The 26,115-nt window shown below is 56.8% G+C and overlaps 1 protein-coding gene across 4 annotated transcripts in view; it reads right to left on the bottom strand.

The window, feature by feature from the left end:
• Positions 1-25,729, bottom strand: part of CSNK1D (casein kinase 1 delta) — a 28,555-nt gene extending 2,826 nt beyond the window's left edge. Inside the window, exons 1-10 of one of the 4 annotated variants that reach the window (XM_081030089.1) lie at positions 21,385-21,719; positions 20,573-20,727; positions 20,004-20,114; positions 7,218-7,366; positions 6,535-6,763; positions 5,954-6,124; positions 5,391-5,539; positions 3,345-3,516; positions 2,774-2,913; positions 17-88 (exon numbers count right to left, since the gene is read on the bottom strand). In XM_081030089.1, the coding sequence (XP_080886215.1) occupies positions 56-88; positions 2,774-2,913; positions 3,345-3,516; positions 5,391-5,539; positions 5,954-6,124; positions 6,535-6,763; positions 7,218-7,366; positions 20,004-20,019 (1,059 nt within the window). In that variant the 5' untranslated portion in view covers positions 20,020-20,114; positions 20,573-20,727; positions 21,385-21,719 and the 3' untranslated portion in view covers positions 17-55. Of the gene's footprint in view, positions 1-16; positions 89-2,773; positions 2,914-3,344; positions 3,517-5,390; positions 5,540-5,953; positions 6,125-6,534; positions 6,764-7,217; positions 7,367-20,003; positions 20,115-20,572; positions 20,728-21,384; positions 21,720-25,306 lie in introns of those variants that run through there. The other 3 variants (XM_081030087.1, XM_081030086.1, XM_081030088.1) reach the window with 3 other exon arrangements.
• Between the last annotated feature and the right edge of the window lie 386 nt (positions 25,730-26,115).

Below are 26,115 nucleotides of genomic sequence, written 5' to 3' on the forward strand. Positions count from 1 at the left end.
CGCCCTGAGCACTCACCCAGTGCCGCCTTCCGCCGGGGCGGGACGGGCCGTGCAGCTACTTGCCGTGGTGGTCGAAAGGGATGCTATTCTGAGGTGGGAGAAGACAGCGGTCGGTGAGGGCTCCCTGCGGCCAGGACGGAGGGGGCGTCCTGTTTCAGCCAGGTGCCTCAGGGGGACCCCAGCCTCACTTCTGACCCTGATCACGAGCGACTGCAGCCGCTGCCCAGGATGACGTGACCGAGGCCGATGAGGGCCAGGGCAGAGCCCAGTCCGCCCACGAAAAAGAACCTGTACCCAGAGCAGCTGTGCCAGCAGGTGGAGGACGCCAACTCCCTGGGACACACAGACTGGACGCATTTCCTCACCGACAAAAGGAAGACTTGATGGGACCTTCCCAGGAGGACATGGGTCAAAAGCAATAAATCAAAAGAAATGCCAGGCCCCGGGAAGCAGCAGCCATTTTACCAGCACTGCTGGGTGGTGAGGCACTTTGTCACAAAGACGACGACACCACAAACAGGCTCACCCGCCAGGTGTCCTTTAGGCTCCGTGTTATTCTGGCTGAAGGACCGGGACTCGTACTCTGGAGTCCATGATGCGGGACCTGGAGTCTCCCTGGGGGGCTGGTCTAGCATGAGCTGCCCCCCTCTTGCAGAGTCTGAGCGCATGACAGCCATGGGGTCAGGACAAGGGACAAAGGAGCCGACCCTCGGGTCGGCGGGTTCGCACACAGGCTGGCCGGCTGGCCAGCGGCTCCAAACAACCTTGTGCAGAAGCTGAAGCACCCGTGGGGGCCGGCGTCTGCCTGGGATGCCACAGCCCCTCCTCAAGGGCTCAGGGCCCAGGGAGGTGACCACACAGGAAGCGGGTGATCAGCACCCGGCCAGGGTCTATGCGCACATACTGCCTGCGGCTCCCGATTGTCCTCAACACTTGAGATGCTGCTTCTATTGTCACCCCTTTCTTTAGGGGGAGCAAGTGTGAATGGAGACCACAGAATCGTAGAACCTAGAGGGACACACGCTCCGCAACTTCCAAGCCCCTCGGCTGAGTCCCAGACGGAATCTGTGCTGTCCCCCAGACACTGACTGTGGCCTTGGAGGGCAGAAGCCTTTCAGATTTCAGAGCCTCCTAAGGAAGCACTCCCACGGCGACCAGGAAAACCCAAAGGACACCTCCCATGTCCTCAACGTGAAAAACATCCTGAGAAAATCTCCAGGGTGACCAGGAACAAAAAGTAGGGTGTTGTATTTCTGGGAGGGGAAACACCACCAAATCAAACCTCTTTGAGCCTCCCTCCCCCATGTTTGGGCCACGCTCTCTCCCTCCATACGGAGAGCAAAGCAAGTGAGAGCAAGGACATAGGAGTGCAGGGCACAAGCTCACCTCATCTAGCTGAGACCTCACAGGAAGGCATCCCTGGGGGCTCAGGTTGGGCAGTGAGAAGGACGGGACTTGGGCCTGTCTCTGCCACGCATCCATAGGACCTTCTGACTGTTATTTCCTCAACGACCCCAAACCCTTAGTCTACACTGGCTGAGTCCCTGACATGCGGCATCGAGTCCAGAAAAAGTGCCTGTTGTCCACAGGCCATGGTCAAGCCTGAGCCCCGAGAAGTCCAAGGTCACAGAGCTGGCCGCATGCCCAGGTGCATGCGGACACCGCCCAGGACCTGCTCCCAGCTGCTGGCTCATGGCTCCCAGGGCTTGTGGGAAGAGCCCTGAGAAGCCCTGTGTCTGTGGTGAGGGAGGGGTGGGTCCAGGGGCCATGGTGGCCCAATCTCGTTAACCTGAAGACCCCTCGAGCCCCACAATTCAGTCTCCCTAGAAAAGCTACAGTACAAAACCAGCCATCTCTAGCAGAATCACCAGTGAACGAAAGGTGTTGATCGAAAGGAAAGCGGCCGCTGGGCACACCTGTTCATCCGCGGCTGAGCGGCCAGCTCCAGACCGTCCTCACAGGCACGTGCACCCCACACGCTTGCCCCACCCCGCTCCCCAGCACCGATGTCCACACCCAGCAGGGCCTGGCCACCGGGACAGCATTTCGGTGACCAGGCTGGGGCCTGGGCTGCCCCCAGGTCACACACAGGACGCTTGCCGAAGTGGGAGGAATGGCCCCGCTCAGGTGGGTTCCTGGCCACGGAGGGCCCCTGAAAGCCGCCTGAGCAGCTGCAGCTGCTGTGTTGAGACCAGCACACAAAGGCGAAAGAGCAGCAGTGACAAGAGCGCGAGTGGGGACAGGATGCGGGTGGAGGGAACCGATGGGCAGGATGAGTGCGCCAGCCCCATCAGGGGAGACGGGACCCTGGCCCAGGGCTCGTGACCAGGCGCTGGCTCCCCCAGGCCGCTGTCCACACTGCATCACAGGACTGGAAGCAGTCCCGTCCCCTCCCTGGCACAGGCTCTCTGCTAGGAAGTGTCTCAGGCGGGTGTGCCAGTGACAGACAAGCAGCGGGCCCCATCTGCGACGGGAAGACGGCCGAGCCCCGAAAGCCACCTAGGCCTGGGCACAGGACAGAGCAGCCCCAGCACTTGCCCCAGCACGGCAGAGAGGGAGAGGAGCCTGGGCGCACACTGCTTGTCACCAAGGCTCTCAACCAAGGGCTGAACAGCAGCCAGGGGAAAACACGCCCCATGGGTTAAAACACTCACAAATCGGGGAGGAAAGGGGAGGGGGACAGCGGGAAGGGAGGAGACCCCCCAGCCCCCAGCCCACTGCCTTCCTGTGAGACCAGCCCTGTGGGGGCAGTGCTGGCCCGCGGGGCACGTACCTGCGAGGTGGACATGCGGGACGTGTCTTGCCGGCCTGTGAGGTCGGACGAGGACATGTTGACGGGGGCGCCCCGGTGCAGCCGCATGCTCACCTTCCGCTCGCGCTCCACGCCGGACACGGGCCGCGGGGAGGTGTTGGCTGTAAGGGGCAGGCGGGCGGCGGTGAGGCCTGGCATGGCCCACACCCACCGCCAGGGCTCCCTCCTCAGCGCTAGGTGGAGCGGGTCAAGGGCTTCCAGGCCGGTCATAGGCAGGGGGTCCCTGGCCAGCGCCCAGGGCCCAGCGCCCCAATGGGCAGGCCCCCAGGCCTCTGCTCAGGACGAGCAACTCGTGGGGGAATATATGTCAGAAGTACAAGCCACAGACGTTCCCGAAGGCGCCGGCCCAGGTGGCTCCATGGCCTGCCCGCCCTCAGGAGTGACACACCGGGAAGGGGACGCACAGGAATCACTGCTCACAGAGCTAGCTCTCCCCTCCCCGCTAAGGTCACATAGCCCGAGGGGCCAGAACCACCATCAATGCTTACTAAGGGGGGATGTGGCACGAGCTGGTGGCCCAAGGACCACTCACCAGTGTGTGAGGTAGGGGTGAGGGGCGTGGGAGGAGCCACTTCTTGCGTCCCCCTCAGCCGGCCTGAGGCAGTGGAAGGCAAGCCGCGGGTAGCAGGGTTCCGGGAATGCCTCAATCGCTCCTCGCGGTCCCGGCGCTCCCGCTCGGCATCGTCGGCGGCCCGGCTGGCGCCCTGAGAAGGAAAGAGACAAGACCAGCACTGAACGGGGTTCACCAAAAAACCATCCCAGGCCCTTGCTGTCTCCCCAACCCGAGAAAACACCAGGGCATCTGGGACAAGACCACCCAGAAGCCATCCATGCCAACAAGCCATTTCTCCCTCCAGGGCAATGTAGAGATGAGCAGACAGCCCTGTGAGTGATGCAGCAAGGACCCCACTTCCCAACACAGCAGAGGAAATCCCGCCCATCGCCGAGGCAACTGGATGGCCCTCTTCTGCCAACATTTGCACAGGACAGGAAATTGGCTTGAGGTGTCAGGGGTCAGCCCCACATGGTGACAGTGGGGAAGTCTGAGAAGGTCCAACTCCATATGCCCCCCCCCCCCGGCCCTGGGTCAAATGTCGTGTTGGTGCACAGTCCCCGTGAGGGAGCCAGCAGCCAGGCGTGTCCTACGAGCAGCCATTACTCAGTAACAGCCACTGTTGGGGGCTGCACGCCAAGTGGTTTGGCTGCGACAGCCACATACTGAGGCTCACGCCGGACCCCCAGAGCTGCCAGGCCAGCCTGCAAGCTGCAGCCCACAGCCAAGTCCAGCCATATGCATGTATTTCTGAGACGTGGTTTAACTGGCGGCTGGCTCCACGTGCACCCACTGCCTGGGGGGAGGGCTGGCTCCAGCTCCAGCTCCAGCGTGACACTGTGGCACATTTCCCATCAGGCCCTTTACGGAGGAGGTGTGCCCAGCCCTGACATGAGCAACTGGTATTGGCTCTGGCAGGAGGCCCACCCACATATACACACTCTGGCCATCTGTGGGGCCAGCACCACGGCTGCCCTGCAAAGCCACCCACAGGGCACTGTCCTCCCAGCTCCTGGCTGTCCCCCCGGGTGGCACAGGCCACATCTCGGTCAGGCTGGCTGTGCCAGCTGGACCCCACTCAGGGAGGCTGAGCCCATACAAGCCCCCTGCACCTGCCAGGCTGGGAAAGGCTTCCTGTTTTGCACCCTGTGAAGGAGGCTCTGCCCATCAGTCAGGCTGTCACCCTGGATAGGTTCCAATTTCTGGTTTAAGCTCTTAACTAAATAGAACACGTTTTTAACGAAGAGGAAGTGGAAGTTCCACAGCAAGTGGAGTTCTGGCGGTGGTGTCCAAAGGTTAATGGACTGAACCTAAAGAACCAACTCAGGCAGGATGGGCAGCCGGTTGTAGTGGAACAAATTCAAGTGCGAGCTCCGCCCCCCTCCCGCAGCACTCGCGTGAGCCTTCAGGGGACAAACTGGGCATCAAAGCTGAGCTGAGCTCGTCACAGGGCCAAAGTCAGACTGAATGTGCAGCGCCCCGCTGAGCGGACACCAGGTGCTCAGCAGGGCCCGGCTGGGTGGGAGGCAGGTCAGGCGGTTCCTCCCCTCCTGCACAACGAACATGTGGGCACCGTGCCGACACGCACGTCTCAGACAGTCAAAAGCCACGACACGCAGGAGTGACGACGATGATGGTAATGAAACCATCTTCAAAGCCAAGAAGGCAGAGCATTCAAGCAGAAACTCTGCCTCCAAGCAGACCGGCACCTGTGGGCAGATTCTACTCCACGTGGCTCGCTGCCCGCACCCCATGGGCTCCAGTGCCCACGGGAGACCCCCTCCCCCACCGTCCTGCTTGCCATTTGCTTTCCCTTCAAACACCTTGTTTGGACACCTTGCTTCTCAGAACCTCTCACCTTTAGGGGGACCCCACAGCCACAGGCTCCCCAGTGCAGCGAACAGGCCTTCCAGAGCTCAAGCCTCATACAGCTCGCTCCTTACAAGAGCACACAACAGCAGCGGCGCGGCGCTGGCCAGGCTGTTCCCCCCTCACTGAGCACCCAGCACGGTGGTGGCCACTTACGAATTTGAGCATGTTCCAATCAAACACGTAGTCATAGGAGAAACCCTGGCGGTGGAACAAGTTCCTAAAGAGCTGTCTCAGGTATGAGTAGTCTGGTTTGTCGTCAAAACGCAAGGAGCGGCAGAAATTCAGGTATGTGGCAAATTCCGCTGGAAAATGACAAGAAAGCCAGCGCTCACTACAACGCCTCTCCTGGGAACCACCGGTGTTTAGGGAAAGTACTGTCTGCTCCGCCCCCCGGTCCCCACTGCCCCCACTGCAGGTAAGACATGGGGTCTGCAGTACCAGTCACCATATGGCATGGCAGAGCCCCTGGGGCACCCATCCTAGGGGCAGTCCCACAAAGCAAAGGGAAACTCTGTTATGGCTCCGGACATGCTGAAGGACATTCTCACCTTCCTAAGCAAGAGGGCACACAAGGGCCCACAAGGACCCCTCTGAGCCGACTCCAAGGGGGTTTGCCTTGTTCACCTCCCAGAGCCCCCCCTCAGGCACTGGGGACACACGCCAGGAAAGGACGGGCCGCTGTCTCCACCCCTCGGCAGGACCCTCGGGACACTCACAAGGGTAGCCTTTGCACAGCACCTCGATGGGCGTCGACATCTTCTTCTCACTGATCCGCTCATACTTCTGTCTCTTGGTGGCAGCCTTCAGCCCCTGCCAGGGCAGAGAGCCCAGGTTGAAGTACATGAGCACGTACCCCAGTGACTCCAGGTCGTCCCTTCGAGATTGCTCTGGAAAGAGAAGGGAAATGGGTCAAGGATGGCCCATGTGCGCTTGCAGCAACCAGCAGACACTTCCTGCGGAAATGAATCTTAGAAATCAGAGAAATACAGTTGGATTCTTTTGTTTCACCAGAAGTTACCTGGGATGTGACATTAGGAAACATCAACACCCAGAGGTGACAGCACCGTCCCAGCCGTCAGAAGCACGATCACCTGCCCGCCCCACTGCACCTCCCAGAGTAACACCTGAACAGTCCCCGAAGCCTGCCGTTGCACAACGCTTTGCTGGCAGCCTCCACCCCAAACGTGTTGACACACCCAGGTCCCCAAGTGGCTGGCCTTTCCCCAAACTGAGAGGGACGTGCCCAGGCAGCGCGGCCAGCGGGCCGGCGCAGGACAGCCCAGCACCCACGGCTCACCGATTCCGAGATGCGTGTTGATGGAGGCGTACCGCGCGGTCCCCGTGAGGTTCTTGTTCTCGCGGTAGGGTATGTGCTGGTGGGTGCGGGCATCCCGGTACTTCTTGGCCAAGCCGAAGTCGATGATGTACACCAGGTTGCCCTTCTTGCCCAGCCCCATGAGGAAGTTGTCAGGCTTCACGTCCCGGTGGATGAAGTTCTTGGAGTGAATGTACTCGATACGACTAATCTGTAGGCACAGCAGCAGGGCCACGTTACCCAAGACGGCAGTGCCTGGGGCTGCATGTTCGGTGCCCCCTGGCCAGAGCAGTCATTCAACATTCAGGAAGGGGTCTCAAACCGACCACCTCACCCCCACATGGGCCTGGGCATTTCCCTCTCGTTGGCTCTCCTGGGGGTGGGCAGACAGTGGCCTGTAGTGACTGCCGCCATGGGACACGGGTCTGCACCAGGAGTCCCCTCTGCAGCCCCATCGGGTGGGGATCGCCCCCAACCCCGTGAATGTACCAGGCCATGCCCACAGTGGCTCTCCAAACCGAGCCTACTGGGTAATTCTCATGTGGCAAGGGTTGCTGAACGTCCATTGCCTCCCTGTGCACAGCAGGCGTGCTGATGGGAGAGCGGCCCGTGCATACGTCATCAGGCCCCTGGTCAGACCCATCGCTGCGCAAAAACGCGCTCACCATTTGGTCAGCCAGCAGCAGGACAGTTTTGAGACTGAATTTCCTGGAGCAGAAGTTGAAGAGGTCTTCCAGGCTTGGTCCCAGCAGCTCCATCACCATCACGTTGTAGTCGCCCTCCGCCCCGCACCACCGGATGGTGGGGATGCCCACTGCAAGAGACCACGGGCGTCAGCCAGAGCTGGGCTGGGCTCAGAAGGCCCCGCCACGCCTGCTCCACACCACACACACACTTTCTTTCTGACCAGGGTCAGGCAGGCAGCAGTCAGAAGTGACACAAGGTGAGAACGTGAGGTGTGGGACAGAGCGAACGCAGGGCAGAAAAGGCACAGCAGGGCGAGAGAGGGGCTCGGGCTGAACAAGCAGAGTCCCCACCCCGCACACCGCGTGCCCAGGTCCCTAGGACTGACATTTGCCGTTAGTGCGACGCGTTTGTCACAATTCTGAACCAACACGGACACATTTTACTACTGAAAGCCTATTCACAGTTCCTTAGTTTTAACCTATTGTCCCCTTTCTGCTCCAGGATCCCACATGACAGTCCTCACGTCTCCCCAGGCTCCGCTGGGCTGGGATGTCTCTCAGACGCCCCTTGTTCTGGGTGACCTTGGCAGTTCTGACAGTGCTGGGGGGGGTTCTGGAGACTGTCCCTCTGCTGGGATTTCTCTGACGTGTCTCTCACGGTTAGTCTGGCCTCGTGGGCCTGGAGGAAGAAGACCACGGAGGCAAAGTGCCCTTCTTATCATGTGACGTCAGAGTCCGTGCTCTCAACATACTCGTGAGTGCTGCTGTGACCTTGGTCACCTGGCTGAGGTGCTTGCCAGGTGTCTCCTCTCCCCCGTCCCCTTTGCGAGGATGTCACCACGGCCCCCACACTTCAGGGGTAGGGGGTGTGCTCTCCCTCCCTGAGGGCAGAGCACCTACACACATTACATGGGTTTCTTCTACATGAGATGTGTCTCTTCTCCCCTTTTTTCATCCAACATTTCTGTATCAGTTTGGACCTATGGATGTCTATTTTTATACTTTGATCTATGCCCAATACTATGTCACTTACTCTGCTGTTCAGTGTCCAGCTGTGGCCGCGGGGCCCTAACACACCCATCATTACTGGCTTGTTTGGTGAGCACTGCTGTGCGTTCTGGCACCAGTCATGTGCCACAGAGCATTTCGGTCAGTGACAGGCTGCATATGGCACATACGACGGTGGTCCCGTAGGTTACAATGGAGCTGAAGATTGCTATGGCCTAGTGATGTCGTGGCTGGCATGACATCACAGCACGTGTGGGGGCACTGGTGTAAACAGACCCACTGCCCTGCCAGTCCCGAGTCAGCACGTACGACTGCGCGCAGCACACGACATGTGACGACGATCGACAAGCTGACACCGGTTTCCGTCCTCACGCTGCCGCACTGGTAGTGTCACTGTTACGTGACAGTGCTCTTTCCACTCTAAAATGAAGAGTGCAGACGGCAGCAGCCGTGTGACGCCGGCAGCAGCCTCCTACACGCCGCGTTCTCCGCGTCTCGAGGGCAGCGTTTCCCATGCGTGTGTCGCTTCATAAATCCGTGGAGGCCGAGCGCAGTGTGTAAGGTGCACGCCCGTGGGCAGCCCCTCCGCGCTCCCTGACTCAGAGCGCCGTCCCGTCCTGCAGGCTCCTCGGGAAGTGTCCTGCACACACAGGCGGACCGTTTCTTACCTGGCATCCGTGTTCTCACGCCACCTCTTCTATGTTTAGGTATCTCCAGACGCACAAGCACTCACCACTGTGACAAGTGCCGACAATACTCAGTACAGTGACGTGCTGGACAGGCTGGTAGCCCAGGAGCCTCGGGCTGTGCCTTCCAGCCCAGGGGGGCAGTGGGCGACACCGTCCAGGTGTGACGTGCCCCTGACGTTCGCACGACGACGAAATCGCCTCACGCCGCATTTCTCAGAACGGATTCCCATTGCTAAACGATGTGTGACTACACAAAAATGCTAAACTATTTTCAATTTAGAGTCATAGCAAGTATTGATACCAAGAGGGCAACACCCTTTCATTTTGAAAATTCAGTATTTCAGAAATGTATCTTCCCTATTACATGAGAACAAATTAAACACACGAGATACAAAGCATAATGTAACACAGGCCTGTAGCCCAGCACCTCACAGACTCAGGGCGCTCCTAATTGACTGCACCTACTTTTACCCGCCTTTCTGCTCCCACTCCTGCGATCCCCAGAAAATGACTACCCAGAACGTAGTCATTTCCTTGCTTTGAATAAAACAAGCATTCATGCTATCTACTATTCCACTTGGAGAATACATCACAATTCACCTATTCTTCTGTCATCTGGGTTGTTTAGGGTTGATTTTCCCATTACAGACAGTTAATACACTCTTACCCATGTCCACTGACAAACTCTTCCACGTGGACTGCTTGCCCTATGTTTTCCCCCAGGTACATACCCTGAAACACGGGGTATAAACATCTGACAATACAAGACACTACCGACTTGTTTTCTAGAAGGGTCAAGCAGCTTACACTCCTACCACCTGGAGCAGGCTCTGCTGACAAGAGCACTTCACGCCTCTCGACTGTGAACGATCTCTCAGCTTCCACTCACACATGTGCTGGCCACCCACCTTTCCTCCTTCTGAAATGTCTGCACGTTTCTGCCAACTTGTCCTACCAGGATGTCTTTTTCATATTTATAGTAGTTCGTTATAAATTCTGGATACTGAGTTATCTTTGTTTTAAGTGAGGCAAATTCCTTCTCAGTTAATGGCATGTTTTTATTTTCTTTTGGAGTCTTTTGATAGACATGCTCAATTTTCACAAAGATAAGATATATCAATGTTTTCCTTTGTGAATAATCTTTTTAGTATCTTATATTAAGGAACCCTTCCTGTACTCAGTCAGAAAGAGATGTTGTTATTTTCTTTTACAAGTTTCAACATTACTTCTACTTCCAGCCCAGATGGAGTAATGAGGACCCAATTTACCCTCACATCTGCAATAACCAAAACGGAAAAACAAAACATAGGCTATATAAAAAGATAGTTTGTTTCTGAGACAAAAAGCAACAAATGACACTGAAGCCTGAAAGACAGGAAAGGACCAGTGCAGCCCCGATTCTGCCTTGAGAGTCAGCAGAAAAGCAAGACTTGAACCCATGAAAGTAACTTCGCTTCATCCCATTAACTAAACCGAGGAAGAACCTGAGGATTATTAAAATATCCAGCACACAGGATGGTAGAAAGAGTGCAATGGCTGGCACCCAAGGTCACCAGGTATGCAAAGGAGCAGAAAACATGATCCAACCTGAGAACAGTCCATTAGTTGAAATTGACTCAGCTGCCAAAATTAGCAGAGGGCAATTATTATACATTATAACTGTATTCCATGACTCTGTTTCATCAAAGTTAAACAGAGGCATGGCATGGGAGATAAACAGAAGACTCAAATTCACTTAAAGAGATGATCACCACAATGGTTAAGGTGAAAGACACGTGGGGTGGGATTAAGAGCAGATCAGACATTGTAGAAGTCGTGAACCTGAAAGCACAGCAATAGAGACTACTGGGAAAGCCAACAAGAGCTTCAGTCAGCTGTGGGATAACTCTAAGCCACCTAACATTTCTGTAACTGGAGCCCCGAAGGGAGGAAAGAGAAGGGAGGAGGGCAACAGAAACCACACTGGAAGAAACAGCTAGATGAAAACAACAAACCCACACATTCGAGAAGCTCAACAATTCCCAAGCACAGGGACCCTGAAGAATGTGACACTAATGTCCCTGATAATCAAACTGCTCATCACTAGTGATAAGGAGAAATACCTGGAGAGCAGCCAGAGAAAGAAGACGCATCACATACAGAGGAACAAAGACCAGGGTGGCTGTGACTTCCGTCAGGACCAGCACAATCCGAAGTCAATGGAGGAGAGGAATACCTTTCACGCACGGCGAGAAAAGCGGGCAAGCTACAAGCATAGGTGGCGAGGAAACCTCACTCAGTGAAGACAAAGCCAAGGCATCTGCAGATGTGAAAAGCTAAAGACCCCATCACCTGCACTGTTACACACGCTCCTCAACAGACAGAAGGCGAGGGCAGCCAGCTGTGAGTGGGGCTCCATGAAGCGAAAAAGACACTGCACGCATGCAACATATGAGGTCTAACAATTAAGTTCACGAACTCATTCTAGAAAGAGTGCTACATATCTCACTGCTGAATATTACTATGGTCACCTTTAAAGTACTCTCCTTGGGAAGCTATGCACCGACGCCAGTGCCCAGTCCACCCTTCAAAGCAATGGCCATCAGAGCTGTCATCATATTACCCTTGATGTCCTGAATGTCATCAAAATGTCTTCCTTTCTGTATTTCCTTTATCTTCAGGTAAAGAAAGAAGTCATTGGGGGCCAGATCAGGTGAGTAGGGAGGGTGTTCCCATACAGTTATTTATTTACTGGCTAAAAACTCCCTCACAGACAGCGCCGTGTGAGCTGGTGCATTGTCGTGATGCAAGAGCCATGCATTGTTGGGGAAAAGTTCAGGTCGTCTACCTTTTTCACACAGCCTATTCAGCACTTCCCAATAGTCAAGTTGGTTAACTCTTTGTCCAGCTGCTACAAATTCATGAGTTATCCCACTGATATCCAAAAACGTTAGGAACATCACTGCAACGAGTTCATGAACTCAGACCTGGTATGACTGTTCCAACACAAGTGGCAACGTGACACGGGGTTGTTACACGTCTGCATCAATGCACACGTCAGTGCCACAGCCTGGGATGGGAGACATGGAAGAGCACCTCCTTACCATTCTCCTGGTCCCTGTGAAGTCAGAGTGTTACCTGCAGAGCGCAGGGACTGCGCCAGGTACAGGCGTAAGTGACAAACATTACCTGGACTACTGAAATAACAGGAGAGAATGGTTAATAAGCCAACAGAGGAGCTGATCACGAAAAAGTCATTAAGAAATGTAAGAAAATATTTAATCCAAAAGAAGGCGGGATTAAAGAGGTGGAAGATGAAACAAAGACCAGATGAGACAAAAACCACCAGGAGGAGGGCAGAGGCAAACCCAGCACACCACTGATCACATCAAATGTGAACACACTAAGTCGCTGATAGGTCTGGTAACTGTTAAGTGAACCAATATCTAAGGAGACCAGTTTCCCTGCGGTCTAACTGATTAAACAAGATGCAAGTTCCTAGACGTCTCAGCACCACTGTAACAGAACATGGTATCTGAGGATCCGCTACAATTTAAACACCCCAAATGAGACATACTTTCTCCAATTAGACAGAAAAGAAAGCAGCAAATCGCTGGCTGCCTATACTAAGCACCATCTGGATACAGAGTTACAAGGAAGAGGGCAGTGTATCGCACTAACATTAGACAGAAGAACACAGAATGTTATGTAGCGCTATGGAGGAGACTATTTCCAGAGATGTATGTATCAGTCATTACATAGTGACAAAGGTATCCAATTATCAATAGAAGGGAATTTTTAATGTATATGCAGCTAACAACAGAGCTTCCAAACAGGAGCAAAACCACAAGGAGAGACACACCCACCCTCTGACCCAACAGCAGAACAGTCTTCTCAAGTATGCACCGGGCATTTACCAAGGTAGACACAAATCAGGTCTCAATGAAGTCCAAAGGATTCAAGGCAGACAAAGTATGTCCTCAAACCACACTGGAATTCAATTACAAATAAGTAAAGCAGAAATCTGAAAAATCCCCTAATACATAGAAGCTACCGTGTTTCCCCGAAAATAAGACCTAGCTGAACCATCAGCTCTAATGCATCATTTGGAGCAAAAATTAATATAAGACCCGGTCTTATTTTAATATAAGACCCAGTTCTCATATAAGACCGGGTATAATATAATATAAATACTGGATCTTATATAAGAATGGGTCCTATATTCACTTTTGCTCCAAAAGACGCATTAGAGCTGACGGTCCAGCGAGGTCTGATTTTTGGGGAAACACGTAAGTTATCTGTGGGTGAAGCTTAACGGGTAGCATCAAGACGGTTCCCCTTAAGTAGTTCGCACGCATTGGTGATTCCCACCTGAACCAATCACTGCAGCAATAAGTTTTCATTTCTAATGGTTCCTCCTGCGTTTCTCTGTGGAGTTTAACTTTGTAGCATTACGGATCTGTGGACTCGCCTCCCCATTTCCCATGTGTTACCACCAGATCTGGCCACAAGTGTCTGTGTGTCCTCAGGACACGTGCCCGCTGGCCTCTGAGCACCTTCCTCAGCCACAGCATGTGCCTGGCCCACCTACCATTCACTCCCTGCCGTCCCAGCAGCCTGGCCCCTCAGTGGCAGTGATACTGAGAAGCCATGATGGGTGCTAGCTGTGCTCAGCCCTTCGGGTTGTCACTACTTCCAGGCACTGTGAGTTTTGACTGGGGGGGCAAAGGCCCCTGTTCTTCAGGAGTGTCAGCAAATCTCAGCCCTTCGCTATTCTGTGCGTTCTCGAGTCAGCTTGTCACGTTGGAAGAGAAGAGCTGTTTGACCAGAAGACCAGAACCCTACTGAACCCTAAGAGGGAGTCTGGGAGAACCGACATCTTACTGAGTCTTCTACTCCACAAACATGAAATGTCTCCACTTGCTCAGAGTCCTCCAATAAAGTTTTAAATCTTCTGCATACAGGTCTTAGCTGGCTTAAGTTCTATTCCCAATCACCTTATCGACAGGTTATGACTGTGAACAGTATTTCAAGACTCACACTTCAGTTTCAGGACTTCTCTAGGGCCAGCAGCCACCTGACCAGGGCCCTGGCGCTCAACGTCCAAGCAGGTGACTGTGCCAGGTGCTGGCAGAACCACCGCTGCCGCACGAGGCTGGCACCGTAAGTGGATGACACTCAGCCCGCAGAAGAGTCTGGGCCCAAGCAGGCTGCACACAGAGGGCCCTGGAGCCCGAGGGAAGGCGAGGTAGTGGATTCAGCTTTCAGGAGCCTGCCAAGGGCCTGGAACCTCTCCAGCCACCAACCCTGGTGGGCGTCCTGTACTGGAGCAACAGGCGCCACAGGGGCACAAGGAAGATGGAGGGAGACAGCTGCCACAGCTGTGGAGGTCTCGACCAGCAAGCCAAGGAACCAAGCTGCCACCCCAGCCCCAGAAGCGCCCTTCTGTGGGAGCATCAGCCACCCGATGGCGCCAGCTCCCAGGGACCCACAGCCAGGCCCTCCCAGGAGGCCCAGAAATGGAGGGGCGGGGGAGTCAGCAGAGTAGAGACCGAGGCAGGGCGGGCAATGGGCACCTGCTGTGGATCCCAGGCCAGGGCCCACAGCATCACCGCTCCTCCAACCACTGTCTGCAAGGGCACTGGGGGGCTTCAGGGACACCCTGCAAAACCTGCATGCTTTCTCTACCGGAGTCTCCACTCCCAGAATCCCCAGCTTTTGAAACTGGCCTGGACAGGGAAGTTGTTTCCCTTTTAAAGAATACATACTGAGAGGCAGCTGGCTGGCTCAGTTGGTTAGAGCGCAGTGCTCATAACACCAATGTCACGGGTTCGATTCCCACAGGGGCCAGTGAGCTGCGTCCTCCACAACTAGAGCTAAAACAACGGTTTGACTTGGAGCTGATGGGTCCTGGGAAAACACACTCTACCCCAATATGCCCCAATAAAGTTAGAATCCGTACTAATGACATTTCCCATGTCAGAGTGAAAAGATTAAGCATGAGGCCAGTTTGACAGACCAGCCCACAAACCGCTGCACTCTGGGAGGGGCTCTCCCAGGGTGAGGCAGGTCTCTCCGCTGGTCGCCCCCTGAGCACTGTTGGGGAGGATGCTGAACTGCCCCAGCTGCAGACCGGGCACTGCACCCCATTCTGGTTACTGCTCCTTGAGTCCCACATTCTCCAGAGGCCAACGCACTGGCTGTGTGAATGGCGCATCTTGTGCACTTGAACTTCCTTCCTGGTGTTAAGTCGGTTGTGTTCCTGGGCATTTGAGTCCCAGGTCTGAGCAGTGGCAGCTGCAGGACCTCACCAGAGGGCGCTTCCTGCTGCTGGGGCACTGTAGGGGGGCACACCTCACTGCCAATCAGAGCTGGCTCCTCCGCCAGTGTCCCCCTGAAGCCCCTCCACATCAGTGCATCATGGGTGACGAGGTTCAAGGCTCCGTGGTTTGATCTCCTACCGGAAGAGCAGGGATGAGCGTGAGCAGGGAGCGGTCAAGAGGGGGCCAGTCCAGGGGAGGGGTCCACAGGCTGAGGAAGGACTCCTGCTCCGGACCTCCAGTCCCAGCGCACAGACTGGGTTCACCCACCAGGCCCTTCAGCGGACCGGACCAGGCCTACCAGCACAACAGGGTTCATGCACGTTTGTGAAACATGGGAGTTGGTCAGGACAGGTTTTCAGGATACCTCTGCACCCATCCCAAGCTGCCAGGAGGCTGTATGAAGCACAGACCAAGCTTAACCTTGAACAACACTGGTCTCTCCCGCCTCGGCTTCCAGAGACAAGCCAGGATTTCTCTGTGGTGCCCACAGCAGTGGGCCGTGTCGGCAGCCGAAGGAGAAAGCACTCGGTTTGCGAGCTGTGACTCACATGTCGGAACAGACGAGTGCAATGGACACACTGCGTGACGTGTCTGATCCTGGGTTCTTGTCTCTCCAGCTGCTGCTCCCCGCCCCCGCTGCTGTTTGTCAGGCTCTGGGGGCCTCCGTCGCTGACTTGGTGACTGACCACTAGGTAGCCAGTTGCTGTAAATATACTGGGTTGTTTTTTTGTTCCATGTTCTTCTGGGGTTTTATTGTTCACCAACCACATTTCCTATTGAGGGAAGAACAGCCAGAGCATTTTTGACACATGGCCGTGCCGGGGAAAGGGTCTGGAGCACAGGCTTGGGGGCCCCTTAATGGGGGGGAGGAAAGGGCGCCTGCACTGCCCTTTCCTGTCCTCTTTCCCAGTTTCCTATTTCAGACCAGATCTGTGGTCCTACAAACCTGACTCCAACCCTACTCCCTCCTCTATTCCTGACCTCCCAAGAAAAAGACCACAGACTTACACATTTAATTTGTGAGGTGCCTCCACAACTCTTCAGTGATTTGTGCAAAAATCCTGAAAAAGCTACAGACACTGCTTTGCTTCCTCCGAGTCAAGACCATTCTGGAGCAACTCACCCCAACGCACTGCTGTATCTGGACAGGTCAGCCCTGCTCTCCAGTCCCAGGGTACAGAGAATGGGAGGGGAAGCTTCCTTGTGGAAAGTGGGGTCAGGAGAACAAGAAAGGGAACATGGATGTGTCTCCAAACCACTCAGGAACTTTTTACGCAGGTCCAAGAAATGTATGTCAAAGCAGCCACAGACCAACAGGAGGAGACAGACAAGTGTAAATCCACATTTACTGCTAGAAACCAAAGCCTGAGTGAATCAAGAATTTCTAGGGAGGGAAGCATGTGCTTGTGTGTCCTTTTCCAGATCCCCTCCTGTCCCTCGGGAACGACAGGCCGAGCCCCTGGCCCTCGGTGACCCCATCCCTAGAGTGGTGACTTGATGGTCCCTTCTGGGGGCTGGTTCTTCCTTTCCCACTTGCTGTCATCATGTAACACACACACTGACCCTTTCCCTTCCCCCTTTTCCCTGGGAAAATACAATCAATAAACACTTACTAGTACTTAGGGGGTAAAAACAATTACATTTTATAACTGACTGATCCTAAGCTAGCTATCTGGTTCAAGTTCTGGGTTTCCTAGGTAGGAAGTCACACCATGCACGTATAGTTTTATTTCTTCCTTTACCATTTTTAGTCTTTAAATCCCCCCTTGCCTACTGCGTAGCTAGGACAGCCCATGCCACGCTGAAGAGAAACGGCAATGGGGAAGCTGAAGCTATGTGGGTACAACAGGAGCCCTGAGCCAGGCAGATGGGAGGGTGAACCCACGTGACTCCCGTGGAACACATCCCTATGCGCGCACCTGGCACCCAAAATCCTGCAGGCAAGCCTTTGTCCACTCCCCAAACGCAACTCCACTTAGTTGTGTCATGGAGGCCCCATCCCCAAGAGCACAGCCGAGGCTCAACACCACCGAGAACTGTTCATGCTGACACGCGCAGTAGCCAGACAGCACCGGAAATCATCCGACTACAGCTGTGCCACCACGTCAGCCTCTCAGGACCGGGCCGGGTCAAAATGGACAGCTGTGCAATGCGCAGGGGAAGCTGTGCCCCACAGATGCAAAGGGTCCCATGTGGAGAAGACATGGTGTGGACTTGCCACCCGGTTACACGGACAGCACCTTTCCTTTCCGTGTACACACCGTGAGTCTTGTCAGCCATGCCGTTAGAGGTAAACGCGGTGAGCGCCAAGGGCTCCCAGCCAAGAGCGTGCGGGCCTCGGCCTAGGCAGACGGGGTGCAAACTAAGTGGGGGAGCCAGCCACTCTCCAAAGCAGACAGCTGCTGTGCAGCAGGGCCCCGGGAGCCACACATCCAAGTTCCAACCTGTGTCCCTGGGAGAGTTCTGTAGCCATTGCTGCCTCAGTTTCCTCACTTGTGACACGAGGCTGATGATACTGCACAAGACTGCTGTGGGGGGCAGTTCTCCTCAGCCAGGCACACCGCCATCATGCGGGCGGTATCCCGGATGACCCTCTATTACAGGCTACTGTGCGAGGTACCCCTGGGCATCCAGCCTTCTCCTCCAACGCCATCAGCCCCCACCAGGACTTAGCGTAAAGAGAAGGGAAGCAGGGCAGGCCCAGTGGCTCAGGCGGTTGGAGCGCTGTGCTCCTAACGCCGAGGTCGCTGGTTCGATTCCCACAGGGGCCAGTGAGCTGCGCCCTCTACAGCTAAGATTGTGAACAACCGCTCTCCCTGCTGTGAGCAGCCTGAGGTTGGTGTGAGCTGCTGTGAGCAGACAAACGATGACCGACAGCCTCAGCTGGGGGGATTGCAAGGCTCCTAATACCAGCAGGGGCCAGGGAGCTGTGTCCTACACAACTAGACTGAGAAACAACGGCTTGAACCGGAGTGGGGGGAGAGGTGGAAGGGGTGAACAAAAAAGAGAAAGGGAGCAGAGTTGCTTGCCATCCCTCAATGGCGACCAAACGCTCTGCACACACTCAACACGAGTGACACAGGAGGCTGGTCAGGACCAAAGTTGGTGCCGTCTGGGCAAAGTGACGGCATCCCACATCCTCCCTCTGTAGGCCCAGTGGGGTCGTGGTTAGGAGGAGGGCATAGACACCACCAGAGTTATGGGCTCTGTTTCCCCGGGCGTAACCTAAAACACAGAACCCACCAAGCATGCATCTCAAACAGGACCGAACGTGGCCTATATGTGGGCAATGGCCAACGGGAGCAGGTCCATTTCTGGAATCCTGGTGGGTTTCCAACCCTAGAGAAGGAGCATGGCAAGACCGAGAGAGGAAGTGACCCTTCAGAGCCTAAAGCTGGGGCTCCGGACACGAAGCACTGTCGCATCCTGGGCATCTAGCGACGTCTGCAGACATTTCTGACCTTCCCAACCTGGGGCACGGAGCTCTGTGCAGAGGGGAGCCCCTGCAGCAAGTGACAGTATTGCCGAGGCTGAGAAACCCCGTTCTGAACCCAGCCTCATGGGTTCCTACCACGACGGGGGTTGGCAGGCTTTGTCCCCCCTCTGCCTTGGGCACCCCAGCTGGAGTCCTCACGGAGAGGCTGCTCCCTGACACTGCACGGCTTTGGGAGGTTTTATCCGACTGCCAGTACCAGGCCATCGGGGCCCCACCAGGAAGCACAGTCCGTCACCTCGCTCTACTCGTCACCACCTTCAAAGTGGGCTCTGCGGAGCTGGCCTTTGCCAAGGGCCACCGGAAGGAAGCACAATGACTGGGTCCTCTGCTGACCTCGCTCTGGGGACAATAGGGGCCAGGACGTTTTCAGCCCATGTGCTACATCTCTGGTCCCGTGAAACGCAGGATGGGACGCACTGGACATGGACACTGCGGGACCACCCGTGATGCTATGGTACCTGCTCCAGAGACACTTTATGCTGCATAACAGAAGTGTTTCTCGCAGCAGCAGGTCACGTGCTTCTGTGGAGGAGAAACTGAGAGCAAGCGTGCCTGCGGCAAAGCACCAAGAGCCCCCGAGAAAGTGCCGCAGGGGCTTCTGGCTCCCAGGCGGCCCTCCTTCAGACCAACGCTAACCCAGCCCCCCAGATCCCCACACTCAGGAGCAGCACGGACGTGCCCGCCTCCCGCTCAGTGTCCTCAGGACTAAAACCCCCCAAAAAAACCCCTCTTGCTCCATTAGCAGGACTATTTTAAAGTCCAGAGAATTCTGAAGTCCAGATTCAAAATCCTGATCTCCACCTGAGATCAGGATGGGCGCCCTTGACATCAGACACCCTTAGGCCTGAGGGGGAAGTTTGGGGACAGAGTTGTGACAGTAATTGAGCTGGAAGGGGTTGCAGAGGTAGCTGAGTTCAAAACCCTTGTTTCAAAGCACATGAACAAAGAGCATGCGACCGTGGCACACGCGACAACCGGCAGTGCTGGAAAATCCAAGTTCACACAAACCCCGAGTTCAAGGACACTTGAAGTGATGCATGAAGCAAAGCTAAAGAAGGTAGCATTTAAGCCAAGCGCATACGACGGCGTTTCTTTCTGTTCAGTGAGGCCCTCTGCAGGCCTCTCCGAAGGGCTCTGGAGGCAGCCACAAGGCTGGGTCCAGGCCAGCACACTCTCCTCCCTTTCCCCAAAGACACCAGAGACTTCGACTCATGACGCACTGTCCCTCATCAAACAACCTTGGTGTCTTTTTAACAGGTAAAGGCCATACCTCCTCCCTGCATCATTTTGTAGATTTTGCTCTCAATGTGGAGCTGAGGGTGTTTGGTTTTGACACATTCAAGCTTGATGGCAACTTCTTCTCCTGCAGCAATGTCCGTACCTTGGCAAAAACAGAAAAGCACAGCATTAGTGACCGTGCGACCACACCTCGCCCACTGTTACAGCACCAGGAAACAGCGCACCATCGGACTCTTCCCAGAAGGACCAAATGATGGGCGCACTCCACTTCCTGTTATGAGATGGTGTCAGTGGTCGACCTATCCCCACAGACAATTATCCGTATTTTCACTTTTTAAAACAGGAATATTTGATATCCCATCAGCCACTTCCGCATGTGCCCACTCAGATCACGTCACTAGGACCCAGAGATAGGCCAGTGCGGTCCTCTCCACAGCCTCCCATCTCTTCCGGTCTAAACCTTCTGTCCACCCTGGGGGTCGGCCCCAGAGTGACTCGTGTTCCCGGGACACATTCTGTGGGGTCCCCTTTTCGCCACGCTGCCGCTGCCTTGATAGGCCGTTCTCTAGACAGAGGGCTAGGTTTTTACCAAACACCCACCTAGCCTCAGTCCATCCAGCCAGGGTACACAGCCGCTCACATGTCCAAACAGTCAGGGCACTTCTCCAGCAAGCGCAGCTCCCACAAGGTAGCAGCTAAGCCACCGCAGGCCAGGCCAGGGGGCATCCAGGGAGGCTCAGCAAGCCGCCTCCTTCCTGGACCACAGGGCAGCACTGCATTTGTTACTGACACTAGGCCAGCAGGGGGACTGTTTTCAAAGTCCTAACTACACCTATGCAAAGCGTACCTGTCACAGACCTTCTGTCAGTTTTGTGCTGAAACTGGCAATACATTTGCTAATACCTCCCGAGCATCGGCCCATGAGTTTAAAGGCAAACTTAGCGTTTCTACCTAAAAACATTACACCTGATTTACTCCAATGAGGAACTGCAACGTGACAACCACCACCCCGCAGGTGCCACACACAGATGCTGCTGAGTTCCATCTTGACCCAAAGCTGCCTGCAGACCTCCATCAAGGAGCTTCAACTGCAGAGAACAGGACAGAAGTCTCGCATGGCACACACCCAGCCCTCCACCCCTCTAAGTATAAACGCTCTACCCACCTTCCCACCCCCAATAGTACGGTTATTAGTGACAAAACTAACACCGGCTCCAGCACCCCAGACAGGACCCGGGACGTCTCCCTCCCTGGGACACTGCAGAGTTGGGCAACGCCAACTGGCCAGTCCCAGGGACTCATTTCCCTCACTGTCTAAGTTTGGCAGGAAGACCTGCAGGGTGTGTCACGAGGGACTTGTGAAGATGGACAGGTTAAGGGCAAGGTCAGCAAGCCTCAGAACAATGACCCACCTGCAGGACAGGTGCCCACTGACATCCGCACCCAGGAACCTCAAAGAAAGTCTCCTCTAGTGTGCTGCACGAGATGTGGCTGCTCGCGAGCCAGGATCCCAGCAAACCTGGTCCCCAGCACTGCCTTCCGTGGGAGTAACTGCCAACAGGTCGCTGCCCGTGAGCACGCCAGGGTTAAGAGCTTCACATCGCGCTCCAGAGACAGACAGGTACACAGTCTGTTCTTCCTGCCTGCAGTTGGGAGGATCCATCCAATCACAAGAGAGATGACCTCACCGCAAAGTTGACTGTGCGAAGGAAAAGCGAACGCCGAGTTCCTGTGAGGACCTGGAACTCTGAAATGAACCGCCAGCCCAGGAGGGACGGGTGACTCACCGCACCAGTGACATCTACAGCTGCACACGCCCCACAGGCTGAGCAGTAAGTACAGCCTCTGGTGGGGGCATTCGCTCCCCCAACTACATCAACACTGTCACCCTCGCAAGCAGGGACTCAGGTCCTCAGTGAAACAACAGCCTGGGCTAGCACCTTCGAGAAGGAGGGGGACATCTCAGGTGTGCCCCACTGTGGCTGACAAAGCTAGCACAGAACAGTTACCCCTGCAAAACTCACAGTCTGCGGGGCAAGTGACCACAGGCAACTCCGGAGTTCAACAGAAATTCCTTCCTCCTGTGGTTAGTGTGGGGCCAGCCTGCCCAGAGGATGACACCCACGAAGGTCACCCTGAGTCTGATGACTCCAGATGGCGCTGGACCTGGGCTCTGCAACACGAACACGAGAGCAGCACACTGGGCTGCTTCCTCTGGGAGGCCTCGCCCACTGGGCACATGGACCGAGCAGACTCAGGTTCTGTGCGTTCAGGGGCCACTGAGCAAACCTGAGGCTCACCAGTCTGCAGCCCCACAGCCCTGGCCCACTCCCACTGCTGACAGCGGCCCCGCGGCCCACAGACAGTGTTGCTCTTGGTCCCTAAACTGCCGTCAGTCCAGGAGGGGCCACACACAGGACAGCAAGGAAGCACCAAGGAGCTCTGGGAGCCACGTGACACTGCTGCAACACTCCCATCTTATTTTGCAGAAGGATTGGCCTGCGACAAATTGGGACTTACAGCACCCAGTGCTTCAGCACAGTGACCTTTACAAGTACTGGGAGATGGGGAACAAGGATTTAAAAGATACCAGCTGAGCTCTGGTTCCGGATTCAGAACCAGTCAAAACCAAGGGGCACGTAAGCATTTCTTCAGTGTCTGTTTACACTAAGGTGTTTGATCTCCCCAACAGCCTCGACTTGTGAGCAGCTTGGAGCCCCAGGCAGACAGGAGTTCCCTCCCGAGGCAGGTGGGAGCCCATTTCAGATAGAAGTCAGTGCTGGTCCTAGGAAAACAAACTGTTTTCAGTTGACAGACAAGGCAGATGGGAAAGCCACTGACCCTAACCCCAAGCCTGACCCTGCCCTGGGACAGGGAGGGGAACTCCCACTGTAGAGTGACAACCACAAAGAAACAGGGAAAGGCCTCACAGCAGCAGGGCAAAGGTCACCTGCAGGACAACTGTTGACAAGGCAGCTGACCAGTGTCATGACCTCTCAGCTTAAGCCACCACCCTAAAGAACGCAGGCAGGTGACCAGACTGCAGTGAGTGTAGGCGACTGCTTTCCCCTCCTGACCAGCCAGCTGGCCAGCCAGCCAGCACTTTGGAACCCCTACTGTGTGTCCCACACCCTGCTGGGTGCCACTGAAGAGCAATGACAGTTGGCCAGGGGAAACCATGACAATCAGGTATGAAGGGGTTTCTAAGCTTTAGCGCCCAGAAAAGGGGAATGTGCACATTATGAAAGAAGACCATAGTCTACCCGGGGGACAGGCAAACAGGCAAGGCTGTCCTTTGATAAACTGGAGGAGCGTCAGGATCAAGTACAAATGCCAACAGCTGTCAGGAAGAAAACCTCCATTCTGAGCAATCAGGAATGAGGGGGTCCAAAGACCCAGCCAACAGACGCAGATGAGAATAGAGCTCCGTGAGAACGGGGGGCGCACACTGCCCCTCAGAGCTCAGCTTCTCACAGGTACCCCTTGCACCTGGCTGCACTTCAGAACAGCCCCTACGCTGACCACGGCACTGCCACACAGCCTGGGCTCCTGCACACCCCCGCTTCCTGGTCACACTGGGGTTTGGAACACGGGTCCACGTTCAGAACAGTGCTTCTCCCTTGGTTTTTGAACATTATGAAACGTATGAGACGCACACTGCCACCAAAGCGAAAGGACTTCGGGGACCCACTGCCTTGCAGAACACATCCACTCTAGCCACCAGGGGCTAAAGCTTGCGGGAGCTCAAGCTGAGGGAGGCCGGGGAGTGAGAAGCTTCGCCTCGCCCACCTGCAATTCCAGGCACAGGCAACCTTCTGCCTAAGTGTGTGCTGCACGCACGCACGCATGGAGGACGTGAGCACTGAGGCCTCCCCATCCAGCCCTGCCCAGGAGCCTTCAGGACCGGTCAAGCTTAGGGGAGGCAGGCTGAGGTTCAGGACTATACGTTTTGGGGTCCATGGTGGCCCCAGTCCACGTACTTTCTGAAGCCCATGCATGGGAGAAACAGCCCCGAGATATGCCCCCCTTTGAAGGGGCAATTTGGGGAAGGGTTGGCATGACCTGGCAGGGCCCGTGCCGCTTGCCCGAGTCTGCCTGCAGGACACCGAGGGACAGGCCAGCACTGGGCCTTCCTGGTCCACGAGGCGCTCAGCAAGCTGGAGGCCAGCCTTCCCTCCACAAACATACCGATTCCCACGAGGAGGACTCGATTCCTTAAGTAATGCCTAATTAGGGGCCTAAACAAACAGGAAAGAACTGCAGCACCAAGAGCGCAATCCATCCCCTGCTCTTTGGACCTGTCATCTTTGACCCTTAACCTCCGTACACGGTGAGCTGCCTCAGACCCACCTTTCCAGCCACGTCTCCCTCAGACTCGCAAGGTCGCTTCACATTCTCAGTGGGTAACCTGCAGCCTGAAAGGACCCCCGCGTGGGCCAAGAGCCGACGCTGAGGGCAGACGCCGGGCTGTGCTCCGACCCACAGCACCTCCATGTGCCCCCGACGGTGGCCGCGTGGGTGCTCGGGAGGCTGGGAGAGCCACCGTCCATCCGACCGCGGACAGCCCCTCCGGCCCGCCGAACCGGACCTGCGGCAGGTGCGCCCACCTGGCTGAGGCCCAAGGGACGCGCAGGTGGGTCCCCACGGCGCTCCCGCTGCCCAGCAGACAGTGTGCGTCGTGTGAGTGAGCCGGTGACAAGTGGTCCACACGCAGTGGTCCAAACCCAGCTTTAGAAAGCACAGAGCCGCCCGGCAAGTGTCACCAGAGGACAAAAACTGTCACGGCATCTAGGTCCAGATGCCTGTGCGAGGCGACTAACGGGTGGCTTGTGAGCGCAGCTCCTGGACCGCAGGTGACACTTTCGCCAGAAGCTGCTGTTCTACAAACAAGGCGAACAGCCTGCGCCGACGCGGCCCAAGACGCTGCCGAGAACGCGCTCGGCCGACCACGGCGCACACGTATCGAAGCAGAAGAACCGCGGCGCCGGCGGAGCGCGCTGTGCTCGGCAGGGCGTGCACTTCCCCGCCGGGCGTCCTCCCCGGGCCGGGCCGGGCCGAGGCGGGGCGGACGGGGCGCGGGGCGCGGGGACCCCCGGCCCCAACGTCCGTCCTGCGCCAGGGGCCGCCCCGCGGGCGCGGCTCGGCGCGGGGGGCGCGGGGGGCGCGGGGCCCGACGGCGTGTCCGACACGAGCAGCCAGGGCGCGGGCCGCTCCTCGGGACGCCGCGGGGTCCCCGGAAGCCGCGGGGTCCCGACGGGAGCGGGTCCCGGGCCGGGGCCGGGGCGGGGGCGGGGTCCCGGGCGGGGGCGGCCCGCCCGCAGGAGGGCGCCTCACCGAGATAGATGTCTCCGAAGGAGCCGCTGCCGATCTTCCGGCCCAGCCGGTACCTGTTCCCGACTCTGAGCTCCATGGCGGCGGCGGCGGGCCCGGCTCGCTCCTGCCCTCCCGGCCGCTTCCTGGGTCTGAGCTCGGGGAGGCGGCGCCGCTGCTGCCGCTACTGCGGGTCCGGCTGCCGGCTCCGCCCCCCTCACGGCCCCGCTTTCACCATCGCTTTCCGGCCGCCCCGCCGCTCCCAGCGCCTCAATAAGGGGCGGATGGGACAGTCCGAGCGCCGCCGCCCCTGCTCCGGCCCCCTCCGGCCCCGCTCGCCCTCTCCCCGTCGCGGATGGACTCGGATATTCCGGGCCTAAATCCCCCTTCAGCTGCCTGAAGGAGCCGCCGCCATCGCGCTGTGACGTCACTTCCCCTAGCAACCCTGCGGGCGGGGCCGCGCTGCCGGGGGCGGGGCCGCGCTGCCGGGGGCGGGGCCGCGCTGCCGGGGGCGGGGCTGCGCTGCCCAGGGGGCGGGGCGAGCGGGCTCCAGCGTCCTGGCGAACCACCGACGCCCGGCCGGGCCCCTTATTCTCCGTGGCCCGGAGCCCCCGCCGCCGGTCCGCGACTCCCACCGGCCGCTTCCCGTGTGCAGCCTCCACGTTTGCCCGCGCGGGTGTCTGGGAAACGGCTCCTAGCGACAGACACGGGACAGGCCCGCAGGCAGCGCCCTCGCACTCAAAAGGAGGAGGGCCTTCCGCCCTGGGTCGGCGCCGGGAGGGAGTGACACTGGCCGGGCCACAGGGGACAGAGGAGTGCACGGCCCTTCTGGC

The sequence above is a fragment of the Rhinolophus hipposideros genome (assembly GCF_964194185.1).
Source record: "Rhinolophus hipposideros genome assembly, chromosome: 20".
In the NCBI taxonomy this organism is placed as follows: domain Eukaryota; kingdom Metazoa; phylum Chordata; class Mammalia; order Chiroptera; family Rhinolophidae; genus Rhinolophus; species Rhinolophus hipposideros.